This window comes from Pyxicephalus adspersus, chromosome 7 (assembly GCF_032062135.1).
Source record: "Pyxicephalus adspersus chromosome 7, UCB_Pads_2.0, whole genome shotgun sequence".
In the NCBI taxonomy this organism is placed as follows: Eukaryota; Metazoa; Chordata; class Amphibia; order Anura; family Pyxicephalidae; genus Pyxicephalus; species Pyxicephalus adspersus.
In genome coordinates, this window is record NC_092864.1 from 45971685 (window position 1) to 45990777 (window position 19093).

At 36.7% G+C, this 19093-nt stretch overlaps 1 protein-coding gene across 1 annotated transcript in view; it reads left to right on the plus strand.

Annotated features, from left to right (window-relative positions):
• Window positions 1-19093, plus strand: part of CERS6 (ceramide synthase 6) — a 75778-nt gene that overhangs the window by 19580 nt on the left and 37105 nt on the right. The window contains exons 2-3 of the mRNA XM_072419089.1: window positions 8364-8469; window positions 9501-9631. Of these exons, the coding sequence (XP_072275190.1) occupies window positions 8364-8469; window positions 9501-9631 (237 nt within the window). The remainder of the gene's footprint in view (window positions 1-8363; window positions 8470-9500; window positions 9632-19093) is intronic.

Here is a 19093-nt window from a genome sequence, read left to right on the forward strand (position 1 = left end):
AGTACACAATGCACATTTTAAGCATACCTCAATACATATGCTTTAGATACAAGCCATGTGTGTGTATTTTTTTAATGCGTGTATTAAAAAAGTCAAGAACTTTTCTTAGTTTGCTAAGGTGTGATACTAGCCTATTCCAAATTACTGTTCTCCCTAATGCAACATACCAGGCATTAATACAACACATTATTTGAATGGGTCCAAAGAGAAAATAGGATATTATATGCACTCATTTTTGCTCAGGAAATATCTGGTAATGTTGCAATATGTTTTTGACAGCTACAGTAATAAATGAGTTCATGTAGCACAAATCTTGTAAGTCTAATTTCATGATTTACGGGATGCACATTTCATTTCTGCAATTCTCACTTGACCTGGCAGTTTGCTGACAATTTTGTTCTGTCGAAGTCAAGTGTGACGAGTTTGGCCAAAATAGATTCTTTACAGTTTAGGGTTGGAACATCAAACTTCAAAGCCCAAAGACATAAGGAACCAATCGTATATGTTTTTGTAGTTAACCGCTGATATTGCAAACATACACGTAATTTTTCATATAGTTCACTTTCATTTACACTTCTAGCAATTATTTTATTAATACTTTGTTTAGTGTAAAGGACATATCTAATGATGCAACACTAGATTTTTTAGGGTCCATAGATAAACTTGTCTGTTCATTTTATGCTACACAATCGCTGTATGAAGCAATAACTTATAATTGCAGGGCACCATCAAGTTAACATGGTTTGCTGCATATGCTCATCTTTCATGCTGCAATCCAACGCATTTTGTTTGCTGTGCTGGACAGGCCCTTCCTTTAGGGACCGGTCTGACAGTGGTTTCGGCTGCATGCCTCTCTTCACAGACGATGCGTATACTTCATGACTTCAGAGCCTTTATATACAAACCCTTAGGGGTAAGCTGAACATGGTATCTTTAGACATTTAAAGAAAAGATCCACAAACTTGCAATAGGATGCAATAATAATTTTAGGCCTATTGTCCAGGCCTATTTTTGCAGTATCAGCTTATGAGACAACAGTTATCAACCACTACAGTTAATCCAGTTACATTTGTGAATAATGATAAACAATTCTGCAAATTTGGCAAAAGAATTGTATTTTTTGTAGCTGGACTAAATATTTGTTGAAAAGAACATTGACTGATATGCCTTCTTTTTACAAGTACTACACTATTTAAATGGTTACCTATGTAGAAAGTGGACTTTATACTGTATTTACTCCAGGTGCCAAACCCAATGTTGTTATATTACCAGAGCCACAATCTGTGCCATGACGCTGAAATTATATTTGCCAAATTACCCAAGATAGAGTTAGTTACTGTCATGTTAATGGCGCTTTTTAAGCAGATCATTTCAAGTATGTCAGTGACCTTTTTAACCAAAAAAGAACCCTTGAAAAAACGTTTAGGTCTTGGGGATTAATTACTGTATCACAGTATTTTTGCTTGGTGGTCATTTGGAAGAATGCCTCTTACATTCCTGTCCAGTGGGGAAATTTTTGCCTTTTAGAGATGGCCAAAAAGGCCAGCAGGAAACTGACTTTTCAGGTATATCTTTATTTGGGACATTTAGTATAGTAATGTGATAGCCTAAACAAACCTTCGGGAGGGAGCAGCAAAACTTAATTACTTTTTATATGTTTTGGAGCTGCCAGAGACAATATCAAGGTTTTGCTATTTTTTTTCAACAGTCTAATTATTCGTAGTAAATCAATAAAATAGCTAGAATTACCTAGTAAGTATAAAAAAAATAAAAAATATATATATATGTATGTGTGTGTTTTTGTACAGAAAATAGACAATAAATAGTTCTCAATGGTGACTATACCAACCTTAAATATCAGTAGGCTAGATATTGGTCCACACCCTTTCCTCGCCCACTAAATAACATATACAGTTTCTTAGGCATCACCCCCAATAGAAAAATCATTAGGCCCAACCAGGCAACTGTAAAAGTCAACATTGAAAAATATAGACTTTGCATCATAGCTTTAGGCTCAGCTCCAAGCTTAGGCCTTCCCTAGTTGTCCAACTCCCGGGAATCCACCTGACCACATTTTTCATGTACTTTTCTAGATGTTTTTAGGGTTCTCACTAGACTTGCATGCTCTCTACCTTCTACAGCAGTTACAGAGATACAGAAATCAATGATATGATGATGTCCGTGACATTTTCTCCATCATTATTTGTGATTGCAAAGCTCTGTGGTGATGCAACCTTTATGGTTTGGATCTTTCACTTTTAATGAGGTTGGATAAAATTTAACCCATTGAACTAAAAACATTGTTGGAATATAATTACTGTGAAGAACAGCCATAGAGAGTAAGAGAGTTTATGCTAATGTTTGGTTTAAAAATATAATATAAATATATATATATATATATATATATATATATATATATATATATTATATTGTTACATGTGAGATTATATGCAAATTTCTAGCCAGGTCAAAATACTCATTTAAGTTATAATTCCAATTTGGAGAAAAAGTATTCTTTAAATAGTTTATTCAAAACTAATGCCTTAAAATTTGTATTTTTATGATCCAAACATGGAGACAAGGATTTAATCATAAAATCTAAATCCATACATGAAGTATTTAAATAACGTTTAGTCTTAGAGATATGAAACAGTTGTATGTGACACACCAGATATTTGCTGTAAAATAACAACTCTTTTACTCTGTATGTCCTATATAGAGATACTTATTTAATGATATTTTCTGTGACAATGCCTATTACATCTGATCACACATCATCTACCTCATATAAAACGTGTGTGCACTGTAGGTTGCACCAATGTTGAAATACAAACCTCTCATTTTTTTAAACCTGGACAGGAATCAAGGTAATTTCCCTTTGTGAAAATTGTATAGATACAAACAAATTCAAATGTTTTAGCGGGTGTTATTTTTAAACCTATTGACATTTATTATAACAGTATTTGCTAAAGTTCTGCTCCCAGTATGTGTTATTTTTTAGCATATGCAGTTCTACAGAAATTAATATAATGTGTCCTAATAAACATCTGCAGCATTGTTAGAGCTGTCAGTGTGTTTGCATGCCTCTAATGGGATACTGCGTGCAAAGATAATGGATGGGGTGGCGTTTCTAAAAATGGTTAATTCAGCTCCTACTGCAAGATGAGGCTGATTCATGGCTCAGAGTATTACTTGTGAAATTTTACTTATTTTCCACACAGCAGTAAATCAAAAGCTGACAGAATATTTTCCGCTGACCATAAGCATTATAATTGGGCTATGAACTTATGACAGTTTTCAAACATATAAAAACCAAACTGATCCAAACTGGTGAAGATGATAACAGCAGTAAACTAGTGTCATAGCAACCAGGGTAGAAGCATTAGTACCTGTTAGCGGGCCCCATAAAGGATTTGGCAATGGTTTTGTATTGGTATATTTTTTTCCACAAATGAAAATATCAATATATGATGACCAAATTCTGAAAAGGGCAGGCGTTGTGGTACCTTGAAATACCAATGTTTGTTTTCTAATCAACCATCATTAATGCAGTGCCATGACTTGGAGCTAAGCCCAGTCCTTTTCATATCAAAGACCAAATATGAGCACCTCAATGGCCAGTATAGTCTCACACTATGGACCAGATTTAATAAAGCTCTTCAAGATCATAGAAATAGACTATCGTAGGAGAACATGGGTAATCCAGCAAACCTGGAATGTATTTCTTAATAATTATTTACCATTAGTTGGCAGTGGCAGGTCTGTTCCAGGTTTGCAGGATCAACCATATTTTCTCAGAGCAAAAGGTGAATAAAAATCCCACAACGAAAACACCTGTTTTTATGACAACCATCTAAGAATTAAATTTTCTCCCATTTATTTCTGCATCTTCAGAGCAGAAAGTGAAGAAAAACTTCCAGGCGTGATACACACACAAAAAAGAAAGACAGGTAAATGTTTAAACCCATGAAATAACTTTTAGGTCTTAAAGGAATCCCTGCTATAATGAATATTTCAAAATCTCTCCCATCTCTCGTCCAAGATCATACATGTATTCTTGGGGGATCTGAGTGTCGGTCTTTATGAGATAAAAAATAAAGGATTGGGCATCTGCAGGCTGCTTGAGGTCACTTTCAACCTTAAAGTAATTTGAAATTAGTTTCTCTGATTCTGTAAAGAGATAAAATGTCTCTTTGAACAATAGCTCCTAATTTTGGAATCCTTTCTGGTTAAGCTGCTGGAAAATGACAAATGCTGGAGATAATTGTTTTCCTCTTATAGCTGTAAACTGAACAAAGTCCGCTATAATTTGCAAATTTTCCTCTTGTAGAAATTGCTCATAATGTGTTCTTTTGACAAATGTTCTTTGTAAAAAGCCATTCTTTCCTGGGAAATCATCCTTAATTTGTGTCAAAGGTTTACCTATATATTTTTTGCTGCAAAGAAAGCAGGGTCTCCAAACCAAAAAACCCAAACTTTTTCATAGTAGAGAACCATAGGCAAGTAAAAATTACACATATTACACACATATGAAACTTACACTGTATTCATTTTGAAATCAATAAATGTATTTTTCTTAAATGTGACCAGTGTAAGTACCATTTTTGCATTATATTTTCTTTTACTATATAGCAATACTTATGATATGAGCAAATCAAATGTGTTGCATGAAATTTATTGGCTGAGTACAGGAAAAAAAGGTTCAGTAGATGACTGTATTAGTCTACTGCTGCTCTTCCATTGTCCTATCAGCTGCCAGGAGGTAGAGAACACAAATGTGTCTAATTTTTGCAGTGGTATCATCTGCCTAACTCTTTTCTAGTATGTGATGGTGTAAATGTCAAGAATAAATGAAGAGAAATACAAATAAATATAGAACAGTAAAACAGCTCTGTTAAATGTGCATTTGCAGTTTGCATTACTCAGCTTTAAAATGGAACCACCCTAATATATAGGTACAGTAAGCTCAGATGGACAGAGAGTAATTCTACATCTACAGATGATGGTGTCTTGGTGTGCACACACTGCCTGTTTTTTTCCAAGTACCAAAATGCTTTATCAAGCAACCAAAAAGAAATGACAATTGCACAATGCTCTTATCTAAGTTCCAGCTGAGGACTTGTTAAGACCTTGTTTTTTTCCCCCAATAGTTTTAGAGCAGTTTTACCACCGAAAAAAGTGTGCAAATAACTGTTACCATTGGACTGACTAGGCCCATTCATTACCCTTCATTTCATAGGTGCTCAAGGCAGCGTCTAGGGTGGTTTGCCACTCTCATCTCCAAAAACTTGAATTGGAGGCATTTAAAACACAAGAAAAGCTTGTACATGCATTAACAACCACCTTTACGGGTGTTTTTAATGCCTAGATTGTTTGTACAGGCAGTTGCTAAATCCTGCAAAAATCAGACATTTTGTCTGAAAATTATTCTGGACACCTAGCTCATCCATGAGTGGCAATGCCTGTATTTCGTTTTTTTTCAACAGATGTGAACAAGCCCTAAAAAATATTTATTTATTGGTATAAACATTTAACAGAATGACAGCAGGCCTTCTAAACCTTATAAAGTGTCATACCAAACACTAAGAATGTTGGATAGATATTGGTCTTTGACATGAATATCAAGCACCTCTTCAACCAAGCATTAGAAAGTTGCAATAGAACAACCAGAGACCATAAAAACTGCTACACCGATCCGGCCTAATGTCGGCGGGCAACCCGCCACTCCGGAGCCGGCCGGCATTAGGCCGGATCTGCCAGGGGACGTTAGAAACTACCGGAGCCGCCTCCTTGCTATGGCTCCCCTATTTATTGCAGCCGCCGTTGATACTTCCACCATTGAGATAAATAGAGAACGCTCCCTGAAGGTAAATCCCTCTACTCTGCAATGCATACAAAGGAGAGGGATTTCACTTCAGGAGGGGTTCCCTGGTGGTGGAGGGAGCCATTAGGGCGGGACTCTGGCCTAGTGTGCTCCCGTCCACCCCTGAAATGGTCTAGTGGCCATAAAAGCTTGCCCACCCCTGGTCTATTACGTTGCTGGCCACTGAGAAGAATGTCACCCCTACAGACAGCCAAAAAGATCATTCATATAAGTTAAATTGACCTAGAAGGCACAAACTGCTCATTGCTCAGGGAAGCCCTAGCAACCTCTGGAGTAATACTGAGTGAGAAGCAATGTAATATAGGATGCTGCTGGGAAAACTGAGCCTTCCATCTGATTTTTACATGTATTAGGATTATCAAATAACAAAGTGCATTTTTCAAGGTATACCTAGGAAAAGTCCAATCTGAACCCATTCTGAGCTTGACATGGGTTCAGATTACTTGGCATTGGTTACTGAATTTTGCCACTTGCACTTCATTTATCAAGCCCAGGCGTGCTGCAAAATAACATGGACATCCTAATGTTGGGATTATCAAGAAATTAAAGCCGCTGATGTAAACTTTGTGTGGACCCTTTAAATAAACTGGAGTAAAATGTCTAGAAAGCTGGTAGGGTTTTCAGTGATTCATTGGTTTAATAATTTCTTCTTGTAGAATCTATGGACATGATGTGTAATATTAAGCACATAAAGCAAGCCTAGTGGCCTATTAAAAATTGCTGCACTACATCCGCTTTCTGCAGGAGAAGCAAATTGCAGAAGCAAAAGAATATGTGCTATAGTAATTGTACAAGATAGAACATTGATGGGACAGGAACTCAGAATTATTCCCGCTGTTCTGTTTCCCAAGAGAGAAGCAAAAGACAGAGCTTGAAACAGACTGTTGCTTTAATCTGACTTAATTAAAGGATGAAATGTGAAGTTGAACAGCTGCACGAATGTTCTTTTTTGTTATTTATAAATATATTTAAAGGTTTTTGAAATATAATTTTGTCAGAAAAAAAAAATCAGGCTAGCAGAAACGTAATGATATTTACAAAAGTGGGAGCACAATTATCCTCCTGGCTTGAAACAGAAATCTATTTGAATTCTTTATGTCTAAGCCTACTAAGATCATGTACTGACGTTGGTTGGAGAACTGCAAAAATGAGTGGGAGATTGCCCTAATCATTCAGCTCAGTGCAGAACTGGTCGCCTGACTCCAAAACTTAGCTTCCAGTGTTGTGTAAGCTTCATAGGAGTGCAGGATATACTCATTCCTTTATGTAAATTCTCTGCTCAGGGGCAAGTTCTGCAAAAGAGGACTACCCGTACTTATCCATAATCTCAATGTGGTGACTAAAACATTTCTGCAATGGCTACTACCAGATTGTGCAAACAACATGCTGGAATGGACCAGGTTTACAGAGCACTAATAGTGGCCTTTAAAAAGGAAACATAAGCAGTTTTTCATATACTATATATACTCACGTATAAACCGAGATTTTTTTTCCCTTAAAATGATATTAGAAAAAGATTCTTGATTTATGCTCATACAGTAGATGGTATTGTGTCATCATGTAAACAAGCCTTTGCCGTCAGACAAGTGCAGTTATACCTGTGAGTTACACGCTTTACGTGAGGATACAGTGCCATGTACTAGGGGTCATTATAACTAACTCCAAAGTACTAAATACTTCATATATTTTTTATTGTCATCATATTGTTTTGCTATTGTGATACTTTAAGGTTTTTAAAGAATTTTATAAAAGAATGTTATTATTATTATTATTATTGATAATAATAAACAGGATTTATATAGCACCAACATATTACACATTACAATAAATAAGGGTTGAAAATGACAGACCCGTACAGACAGTGACACAGGAGGAGGAGGAGGAGGAGGAGAAGACCCTTCCCCGAAGAGCTTACAATCTAGAAGATTGGAAAATAACGCACAATAGTAGGGGGGATATGTAGTGGTGTGAAGGTAGTGAGGGTTTCAAAAGACAAAGGAAGACAGGTAGGCAAGTTTAAAAAGATCGGTTTTGAGTGCTCTTTTAAATGAGCAGAAAGTGCGAGCAAGCTGAATAGGATGGGGAACACCATTCTAGAGAGTTGGGGCAGCTCTAGAAAAGTCTTGTAGCCGTGCGTGTGATGAGGTTATGAGTCGGGAAGTCAGTAGTAGGTCATTGGAGGAGCTAAGAGGGTGGCTAGGGGAGTATTTATCTATCAGGTCAGAAAAGTAAGTGGGGCAGGAACTGTGGAGGAATTTGAAGGCAAAGCAATGTTATTATTTAAAAAAGAATATGAGATTTTTATTGCCACACAACTCCTTGCTTTCAAGGTAGTTCCAATGTAAGGAACATATCTCTCCTTTTCTGCTTATTTTGGGTTTAAGACTGTTTGTTTTTATTTCAGTGGTCTCGAAAAGATTATTGAATCAGAAATGCTGTTTATTTTAACAATATATATTTGTTGTTGTTTGTGTTCTAGGTTTATTGCTAGACCATGTGCTTTGGCTCTAAAAATACAAGCCAATGGACCACAAAAGGCCCAGCACAATGCTATTCTGGAAAAAGTCTTCACTGCAATTACAAAGGTACCATACTACCCATTAAGCTTTGTTTTAACTATTAAAGCATGACTTTCTCCTGACTATGTATTTATTTCTATAAAGGTGTCTCCATATTTGTTGGGGCATCGTCCAAGGCGAATACAGAACATAAAAAATAATATTCAGAAATCAGTCCAAAAGTCTTGGTACATTGGCTGTGTTTATTATGATCAGCCATTGTAAAAAAAAAATCCATCTTCCTAGGGCTGTGTACCTTCTTGTCATTTCACAGCTTAATCGGCCTGCTATATCCCAGCTTCTGACCTGGCGGGGTACAAAAATCCATCTCTTCCACAGATCCATTCTCCAGCTGATCCATCTTACCTAATGATTTGACAAGACACTAAATTGTGATGACTCGGAGAAAGAATACTAAGAAAATAATTTATCTTGTCTGTAGAAGACTGATGGTATTATTTTTGCAGCATGTTCCTCTTATAAAAATATACCAAATGTATTCCCTGGACTTCAAGAAAATCTTTCTAAAAAAAAAAAAAAAAAATTTTTTTTTTGTTTTCTTTAAAATATTGTATAAATTGGTTCTTTTAGATTTGTGAAGGTAGTGGCCTGTTAGTGTGTGATAGTTGTATACTTTCTAGAAACGCATTGCAATGCACCATCTGAAGTCCATTGGCCTTTTAAAGAGCAATGCAAAAGTTGCAAATACTCTGCTCACCCAATCAGTTTTGATTTTACTAGACATTTATACCAGTATTACCCTATGTTTCACTAATTTCTGTATGGTCTTACTGAGTATACTGGCAGGTGTTGCAGTCCAACATCCAAAATCATTGAATACCTTTGAATCAAGTACATTAGTTTTGTGTTTTATTAAATGACAATAATATATAGCTTTAGAAGTTATCAGATGGCTTTAGTGTGAATGGTCTCTAAAGCTCCATATGGAGTGACAGAAACACCCTTTAGCCACCAACATCAGGAAAAGAAAAAGTCATCACCTAGATGGGAAACATTGAATAGCCTGTTGATTTAAATGTACTGTGCTTTTATTACAGCATCCGGATGAGAAAAGATTGGAAGGCCTTTCAAAGCAGCTGGACTGGGATGTGCGCAGTATTCAACGGTGGTTTCGGCAGAGAAGAAATCAAGAAAAGCCAAGTACATTAACACGTTTCTGTGAGAGCATGTGAGTAGAGGTTAATCACTTCTAGTATAAAGGGATTTTCCATTTCCAACAAGAAAATAGAAAACTCCTCTATCTTAACTGTGAAGAAAACTATCAGGCAGCTCTATATTGAGGAACTTTAAATCTGCTGATCAGACATTTGGTTGTGGTGTTCCAAGTGGAGAAACCTCAAACGTTATTTTTATGAGTTAGGTTTTATGTAAAAAGAGGACATCAAATGATAGAAAATGTAATGATATAACTGTATATCAGTGATAATATTGGGGGCCAGTAATTCATCAGCATTATTTATTATTCAGACTACTCCAAAGAAAGAACGTACTTATTGTCTTCCATAAATAACTGCTGATAATTTTCTTATATTGTCTTTGTATTAGCTATGTGATATATCTTTATGAGTTCATGGGGTAGAACCTTTTATATTTTGGTGAAACATAGCTATTTCTCTTAGTTTTCTTTGAATGCCATTCTGGGGGTTTTAAAAAGGAACAGAATCTTTTGAGTTGATTGACATAAAAGGGACGATTTACTACGCACTTTCTCTCACAATTCAAAAGTGTACAAAAATAAAAAAGGGCTATATGATGATAATGATTCTATTAGCTCTTCAAAGATCTGCAGAATATGGTAGGTATTGTGTTAATAGGTGAAATACGTAACTATTATACTTTTATATGGATACATTTTTCCATTTTTAAATTTCTAAATGTTGTTGATCCAGTTAGAGCTTAACATACACACTTAGGGAAAAGTGAACACAAAACAAATGATCCAATTTTCAGTAATAAATAGCCAGTTTTGAGTTTAAATTAATATTTAAACTAGACAACTAGAATTATGGCTTGAGAAACCAGAACAGAATGGATAAAAGGCGTTATTAAGAGGTCTAATCAGCTCAGCCATTAAAAGCTATAGATAAGTCTTTGTTCAGACTGGAAATTACATTCTTAGGTACTTCATATGATTTGCTTTTATTCACTTGTTGGGATTTAAATGGAACTTCTGCACACTTATTTTTAGGTTTGAATAAATCAGGGAGGAGTTTAAATCTCTTTCAGGAATAATTCTGCTGCTATTGCCTGCTTCCTGTTCTGGTGACTTACCACCTACCAGAACTAATAAAAATTAGGTGAACGTTCTTTTAGCTCTTTGTCCAAATCTGGTTTATATTCCATTTTATTTTGCCTCTTTTGGGGTTTATTTGACATCTAGTAAGGTAATTAGGACTATTGATGTGAAACCTGAAGGTGTTACTGATAGCAATTAATGGACTTTTGAGGCTGCATTTACACCAGAAGCTTTTTATTTCCTGAACATTAACATGCATTAAATGCAACACATTTGCATACATAATAAATTGCTACAATGAATTTCTAAAATGCATTGCAGTGCTTTCTTTTTTTGAGGTGAAGTTTTCATGCAATTAAAAGTCCACTGCCATGGCAGCCTGCATCATCATTTAAAAAATAACAATGGGAAAATGAGTTTGAATAAAGATTTACAAGTCTTCCACTCACTCAACACTTGGGTGTAAACTGGTAACATTGAAAATAATAGGATTTTGGCTGTTCTTGCTTTTGGTTGTGTTGCTGAAATACAGCTTAGTGCATTACAACACTTTGTATAAATGGACCCTAAAAGGAAAGTGCAGAAAATTCGAAACTAGATAGGTGTAAGAAAGAGGAATAGGAAGATAAATTAGATGTCATAGAATCCCACAGGAAAATGTTGTTGGAGACCTCCATCAGTAGCAAGTGACCTGTACAGCACCCCTTAATATACCCCATTAACACTAATGATCAGAAGTTGGTTGCACACTGCCACAGAGCCGCTTACCACCGTTGTACTTTGTAAATGAGCTCCCCTTGACATGTGTTGTTTTCCTGTATTTGACGTGCATTTGGAATTCAGGTCAAGCACAAATCAACAAAATACCATTTACTTTTTTGAGAGGTATACATGGCAGTTTAGAGGTTATGTTCCAGTTGGTTTGCATTGGATTTCTTTGGACATTACAAGGCCTTTTATGTTGCGTTTGAACTGCAAGCAAACTTGGTCAAACACAACTTTTTATTTTGAATAGCAAATACAGCATTTAAATATATCTGCCATAATCCCTTGAGACTCCTAAGAATCCCTGTTCTAAAACTAAGCGAATGCTGGTAAATCAATGTATGATTAATAGGCAGACACATCTGTACTTTATAACTCCTGAGACAAAAACTCCACAATCAATTTTCGGATGTAAAGTGGGCTCACTGGCTCCTGGCCGCCAAAACAGTTGCATGGGCTGTACCGGTTGTTATACTCTTGTATAGAAAGTGAATGTACTAGAGGTGAACTTATGTTTTAAATACTTTATATACATTAAATGAAAACTAATTATTTCTGTCTGAGCTTGGGCCAGATTCAGTTTAATTAAATTAAATGATAAAAGTTGCTGCATATGGCTGCCAGTGCACAGAAGCATTCATTCAGATATAATGCGAAGTTAGTAATTGGTTTGAAGCATCAGATCGGACCATAATATTAAAAGCAGATGGCATGTCCAGTTTTATAGCAGATTTAGTGTGATGGAGTACATTGTTAATTAAATAACATGACACACCATTGATATAATGTTCTTTATTTATTAGGCTGTACTGCCAGCTCAGATGGTGCGATTGGAGTACTTCTAACTGGAGCCTTTACACTTTCCACCAATTTGCTTTAAATATCCATAACATTATTTCAGACTTTAGTCATTAAAGTCAGTCATTGAAGAGATGTTAATAGACATTTAGTAATCTTGTCATCAAGTTTATCACATGATTAGAAATATTTTTTTCACATTGAAATAGGATAATTTGTTCCATGGGACCTGTTATAAAAAAATTAAAACTTGGCCTCCTTTTTTATAATTTTGAAATCGTTATTATGTTTGCATCATTTAGTGGGGGACAAAAGATATTGGGTCCCAATCAAAGGAGTTTGACTTTTGCAATTCTGGAACCTATAGATATGGAGGAGGGGGTTTAGGAAGTTTATCTAGTATGGGGCTCAGATATTTTTGATGGTGGTCCTGGTTGGTGGTATAGGGTTAACATTTGCTGTATATGTCCAGATAGCCCAGACGTTTATCCTCAAACCTTCCCCCTAGGACCAAGTTACAGCATTATTCTTTAAGTTTACTTGTTCCTGTTGCTTTGAGCTTTGTAAATCCAATTTGCAATGATGTACTGAAATCCTGACAAACTGTGGGAAATGCAGGGATGACTGCCCTAAGTTGTCTGTCCTAAGCATTTCTAATGCCAATATACAAATACAGTATTCAATCATGGGATAGTAGGCATTCGGTGCAGGAGTGACATCAGCATATGCATTAGAGCAGTCAAAAAAAAACTTAGGACAGATGTGGATTTATTTGGCCACACTGTACAATTTGATGGTGTTCAGTCTTTGTAAAATGTGGAGTCCCTATTGAAAAAAGATTGGTCAATCTCATTTACCAGCAATTGTATAGTGAAAGGAACTGCCCATTAATGCCTAGGTTATCTAGGTAGACCTATACAGTTGGATAAATGTTGCACCCTGTAGTGTGACTGTAGTGTAGTGCGACCCTGTAGATTATGTCTGATTTTGCATTTTCCAACATTCTATTTGGATGTATTAGACCCAAATTGGCTTGTTTGAGCTGACCACTATACATTCACTACAAGTTTATAGCTACTTTTGTACCTAGTGCCTGTAAGCCAGTTGACAAGGAAAGTAGTGCTCAGCAATACGATTTACATTAGAATATTATTAGAACGTTAATACACAGCGCCTGCCTGCTGTTTATATTTAAAGGCCCAACACATGTTTGTAAAGTTCAGTTTCAGATATTCAAAGTCCTTGTTTAGTTAAAACTGAAATAGAAAAGAAGAGATGCAAATTCTAGCAACACTAACACTAGTAACCTGTATGACCAGCTTGTATCTACCAACAATCTGTTATAGCAATCTAATGTTTTATCGTTAAAGGTAATTACAAACATTACAACATTTTCTGACTTAATTTGATACTCTACTTCACTCCAATTTCTCATGTGTTTACTGTCAAACAGTGTTCAGTCCTTACGCCATTCACCTTTGTCATCCCGCAATCTGCATTCATATTGTAGATTACAAAGAAAAAAACAGGTCAAAGCAGGGCTTCAAGCCCCAACAACAATTATGCAAGCACATTATTGTTCACTCATTGGATATTTGAAAACACAATAGAAATGCAATTACAGCAAAAGAAGCAGGCTCTTATAATTGCTTCTCCTTGAGAGTATGAAACTTCAATGCCTATTAAAAGTGCCTTTTGATTGACTACATGTAATAGAACCATTGTCTATTTTTTTTATAGGTAACACTGAAATTGTTGATTGTGAGCTCATGGGACTCACCACTGCAGATAGTAGCAATTGAAGTGTCAGCAATATTTCCATTGTGTTTTTGTAGACCTTTCAATAGACAACAATAGTTGCATTTTGTCACTTTTTTCCATTGTGGCTGAATGAGTCAAGCTGAATTTCCTACCCTTGCACTTAACAATATTAACTTGGGCAGTAAATATTCTTTATGGTGATACCAAGTATTTAAATTGATATTTTCATTTTAAATGCCGGCTATCATATTAAGCTGCTCAAGCAGCTTAAGCGGCAACAAAGCTTGCTTTCTTTGGATGGTAAACGTTGCTCAAGTGTTATGCTTGGACGCTGCTTCAGTGTGGTGAACAAAACATTACTATGTTAGTATAGTGAAAATGAAATCTATTTTGCATGTAAATATGTCCAATATTAATATTTCCATTTTCTTGTGGTAGGATGTGTCACGTTTCCTTCATTGGAGATAAGGCTTCAACCCAGTACCCAAACTTTGAGCCAAGAATAAAGGGTGTGGATGTTGGCTTGACCAATGTATTTGATAAAAAGTAATATGATGTGCTTATGCTGTATCCAAGAAAGATTAAGGACTGTTTCATGACACTGCACAACTAATAATTTTGCTACTGGGAATAACACTTGTGATTTACACAATATTGTGTGTGCTGATTCCAAATCTGAACTCAGAATTTGCCTCACATACAGATTTTAAGTTAAAGGCGTGCTATGACTGTTCAAATAGTCTGCAATTGAGTAATGTATTTTTACATAGGAACATTATAACAGTTACAGCTACCACTATGCCTGCTGCCACCTCAGCTGAATCACGCCCCCTGGTGGCATGTATGTTCCAGCCCCGGCTGGGAATGTCTGGGCAAGAGAGGGAGCTGACGTCAGAAATAGGTATATAAGGTGAGATAGACCAAGGGCTTGTCTCTAGTGCGAAACCATCTTATTGGATAGTATAGCTAGGGCATAATGAGTCTGTTTTGAGCTAAAGATGAGTAGGCGTAGCTGTGTTAATAAACCGGACATTTTTTGCTACATTTGTGTCAAATATACCCCGTGTGATCAACGCAATAACCTAACCAGGGGGGTGAGATTGCAAGTATTACTTTGGATGTGAAATTGGAGATCAGGATAAAAGCTGGGCACCTCATATGTGCTGTCAGGTGTGTTACGCTGGCCTAACACAATGGTTGAATGGCAAAAGAAATAAAATGCCTTTGCTGTGCCTATGGTTTGGCGTGGGCCAGAAGACCATATCCGTATAAGTAAAATTGCTGAGTCAAAAATCGTCTATCCTGATTGTGAATCTGCTCTGAAGTCAGTGCCACATAATGCAGAGAATCCAGTGCCAGTCCCTCCTACATCTGTTGTTACTGACAGTGTCAGATGAGGAACAGGAGGATGATGTTGATGTTAATGAATGGTATGAACCCCAATTTGAAAACGATAAGCCACATTTTATTAAGCCAATCAGATTTAAATGATCAAGTAAGGGACCTGTCTTTGTCAAAAGAGAAGTCTGAACTGTTAGCCTCCAGATTAAAGAAGTGGAGTTTGCTACAAAAAGGAACGACAACTTCACGCTTTCGTGATCCTCACACAAAGTTTGCAGGTTATTACAAGCTGGAAACGACATTTGCTTCTGTACTAACGTGAGTGGTCTGATAATGCAGTTTGGTATGTATTCGCAACCTGAGCAGTGGAGATTGTTCATAGACTCGAGGAAAGCAAGTTTGAAAGCTGTATGGCTGCATAAAGGAAACGAAAAACCTTCTGTTCCTCCAAGGGAATGAAAGAGACATACGAATCCATGGAGGTCATTTTGAAATTGATGAACTATTCAGAAGTGGAATTTTTGTGGTGACCTGAAGGTGGTGGCACTCATTCGTGGCCTGCAATTGGGATATACAAAATATATCTGCTTTCTGTGCCTGTGGAACAGTTGTGATGGCAGCAACCATTACAAAGTGAAAGAATGGCCACTCAGACCTGAACACACTGTTGGTCTGTACAACATGAAGCATAAATCACTCATTGTTCCACAGAAAGTTTACCTTCCGCCACTTCATATTAAACTTGGATTAATAAAAAACTTTGTTGTTGCAATGGATCATGATGGTATGGGTTTTCAGTATCTGAAGGACAAGTTTGGAAAAGTTATAACAGATGCTAAACGGAAAGCACGCATTTTTGTTGGTCCCCAAATCGGCAATTTGATGCGTGATGCCACATTCAGAGACAAACTCAACCCATTTGAACTTGCTGCTTGGGATTCATTTGTGCTAGTTTCACAAAACTTTCTGGACAACCAGCGAGCTGAAAACCATGCTCAACTCGTGAACAACATGCTAACAGCATACCATTAATTTGGCTGCCAAATGCTACTTAAAATTAATTTCTTACATTCCCATCTGGACTTCTTCACAAAAAATTTGGGTGACTTCTGCTGGTTTCTGCAACGGGAGACAGCGGAGAGCCACAAACGCAAAAGCAAGTGCCTGAAACACTTCTGAAGTGTACATGTGTGTTGAACAAGGACTCAGGTGAATTATGTGTATTTATATATATTTTGTTGCAACAAAAAACTATGTTTTTGTAATGTCATGGAACTTTGACGCAAAAGTTAGTTATGTATAGAGATTACATAGTAACTGCTGAATGAGAGAATGTAGCTAATCACGTCTATACACATAATTTAACTTAAGATCCTGATGTTCCAGGCAGAATCGGACTTCAGATTTAGCGCACTTGATTTAGTATAGGACACATGGATTAGACCAAGTAGCAGACAATATTTTTTTGCACTGGATCAATACCCTGTATTTCTGGGTAGAAAGGATAAAGCGATTAAGAGCAAATTCATTTCTGCCATAAGCCACCACTAGACCCCAAGTCCAACTGCCAGGCTGCACTGAAATCAGAGGGTAAGGATAAACACAAAAGATAGTTTTCTACAGCTCTTAATAAAATCATAGTTCATAAAGGTACAGAATAGTCTGGTAGCCAGCCTAATAGTCTAATCACAGGTCACAAGGTAAGGTTAAGACAGTCTCTAGTTAGGGCTACATAGCAGGGTCACACCGCTATATAGCCCTAGCTCTTTATGGAATTCCAAGAAGGGATCAGGGGGCAAACTCCTATAATAAGTGTTGACCTACAGATCAAGCAAATAATGCAGATACAAGACTTACCAAGGGCCCCATTAATATGTTACATGGTTTCCACCAAAGAACAAGATTAACTTATTAATTCATACCCTGGAAGGGGTCTTCAGACTGGACCAGAATTTTTCCTAGACCAAAGAACCTGATTGCTAGCAAATTGTGTGGTTAAACTCAAGACCACAGGATGAATACTAACAGTTCATAACAGTATATATATCAGTAAAATAAATGTGGAAAACCACATATTTAAAGTATTGTGTGTCTAAACCCAAATCTTTGTTACGGTAAAAACTTGCAACTCATCTTTGATCTGTGTTATGAGCAAATGTACTTGCCATGGGGTCACTTAGGAGATTCAACCTTGTTTGGGCCCTATCTTTGAAAAAAAATAATTTTGACATTGTTTTTTCTTACAATCAATCTCAATATTTGTGTCACCTGTTGTGAGTAATATGGGATTGGTTGATTCCATTGCTGACCACCTGAAAACTTCTGCTGCCAGACTGTTATGCTTAACCTTGGGCTTTATTATGTTACAAGTCACTTTCTGCAAACATGGATGAGGAAAATCACAAAATCTACCCAACTTATTTATTCTAGTTAAGTGACTTGAAGGAAAGCATGACCAGACGTTACTTTACACACACTGGAGCAGAAAGAGTGTAGCAGCAACACTTCATACACTGGGTTTGGGAGAGTTAGACATCAGGAAGAAATAAACACAGAGGGAGGAGCACAAAACAGCAAAGAGCCAGCCAACCAGCATTTTTAGATCAAAAGAGGCAGCTTGGACCTCAGCATTTTGCTGGGGTAGAACATTTTGGGTTTTAAAGTGTGGATGGGTTATCTTTACAAAGCACACCGATCCTATCCTTGGGCTTAAAAGCCTGTCCTATGCCAGCATGCTTCAACATGGAACCCTTACTCTTTGTGTGGAAGCAGTTATCTCTTTACACAGGTCCAACAAGACTCCTGCTGAGCCAGAGCTCCCCAACTGAACTGAAGTCCGAGCTTTGTTGATTGCAGAGCTGTAAGTGACTTAATTGGCAGTGTGTTGAACCTCTATAGTGGAACTGCTGCCGTTCAGAATCCAAGAGTTCCACTTTGCAGCTGCTGGTTGGGGCCAGGCATTTCTACTCTGGCTGTGGGCTATAGAAATAAAACAATCTGCAATATGTTGTAAAGCATTTGGTTTTGATGTCTTTGTAATGTTCAGTATTTTGTTACTTAAATAGGAGTTATGTTGGGCTTTTAAAGTTAAATGTAGGGGACCAGGGGAAGTAAATTTGTCCAGGGGCCTGGGGAAGGTAGCTGTACCAGATATGGAAGGGTTAAGTAATCTGGGGCTCTTTAAATTGGGGACATACTTTAAAAGTTAGCGAAACTTAGTTCAGCTATAGCAGTCATGCTAGGTCTGAATAATAAAAATGAAGATTATATGTAAATGAAGAACTGTTGTTGAAGCACAAGGATGTCTGATAACTGGAGACATGCAACAGTCACTTAACTTCATATTATCATCAGTGAGCCAGGAAAGATCTGAGAAACTGAAGATAAGCGTTGTTGCTTTAGAACTGAATAAACCCTTTGACTTTCAATGGAACACATATTGAAAAGTTAAATATTGTCAAATGTCTCTTCTAGCAAAGATGAAGACTGTGGACCCTTCATTAAAAAAAAATGAAATTGCTTTTTTTATAGCGTGGCCTTGCCAATTGATGAGAACACCAACAATCACTTCTTTTATTTCTGTTTTAGAAATTTTACTCAGTTGCATATTCAGTGCTACTGATTTAGATGCGTCTTATACTAGCTCAGAAAAACCCACCAAGGAAGGGTCAACCAGGATTTCCAGCAAGGTTAACCCCTACTTATACCTGGACTACTTTTAATTAAATG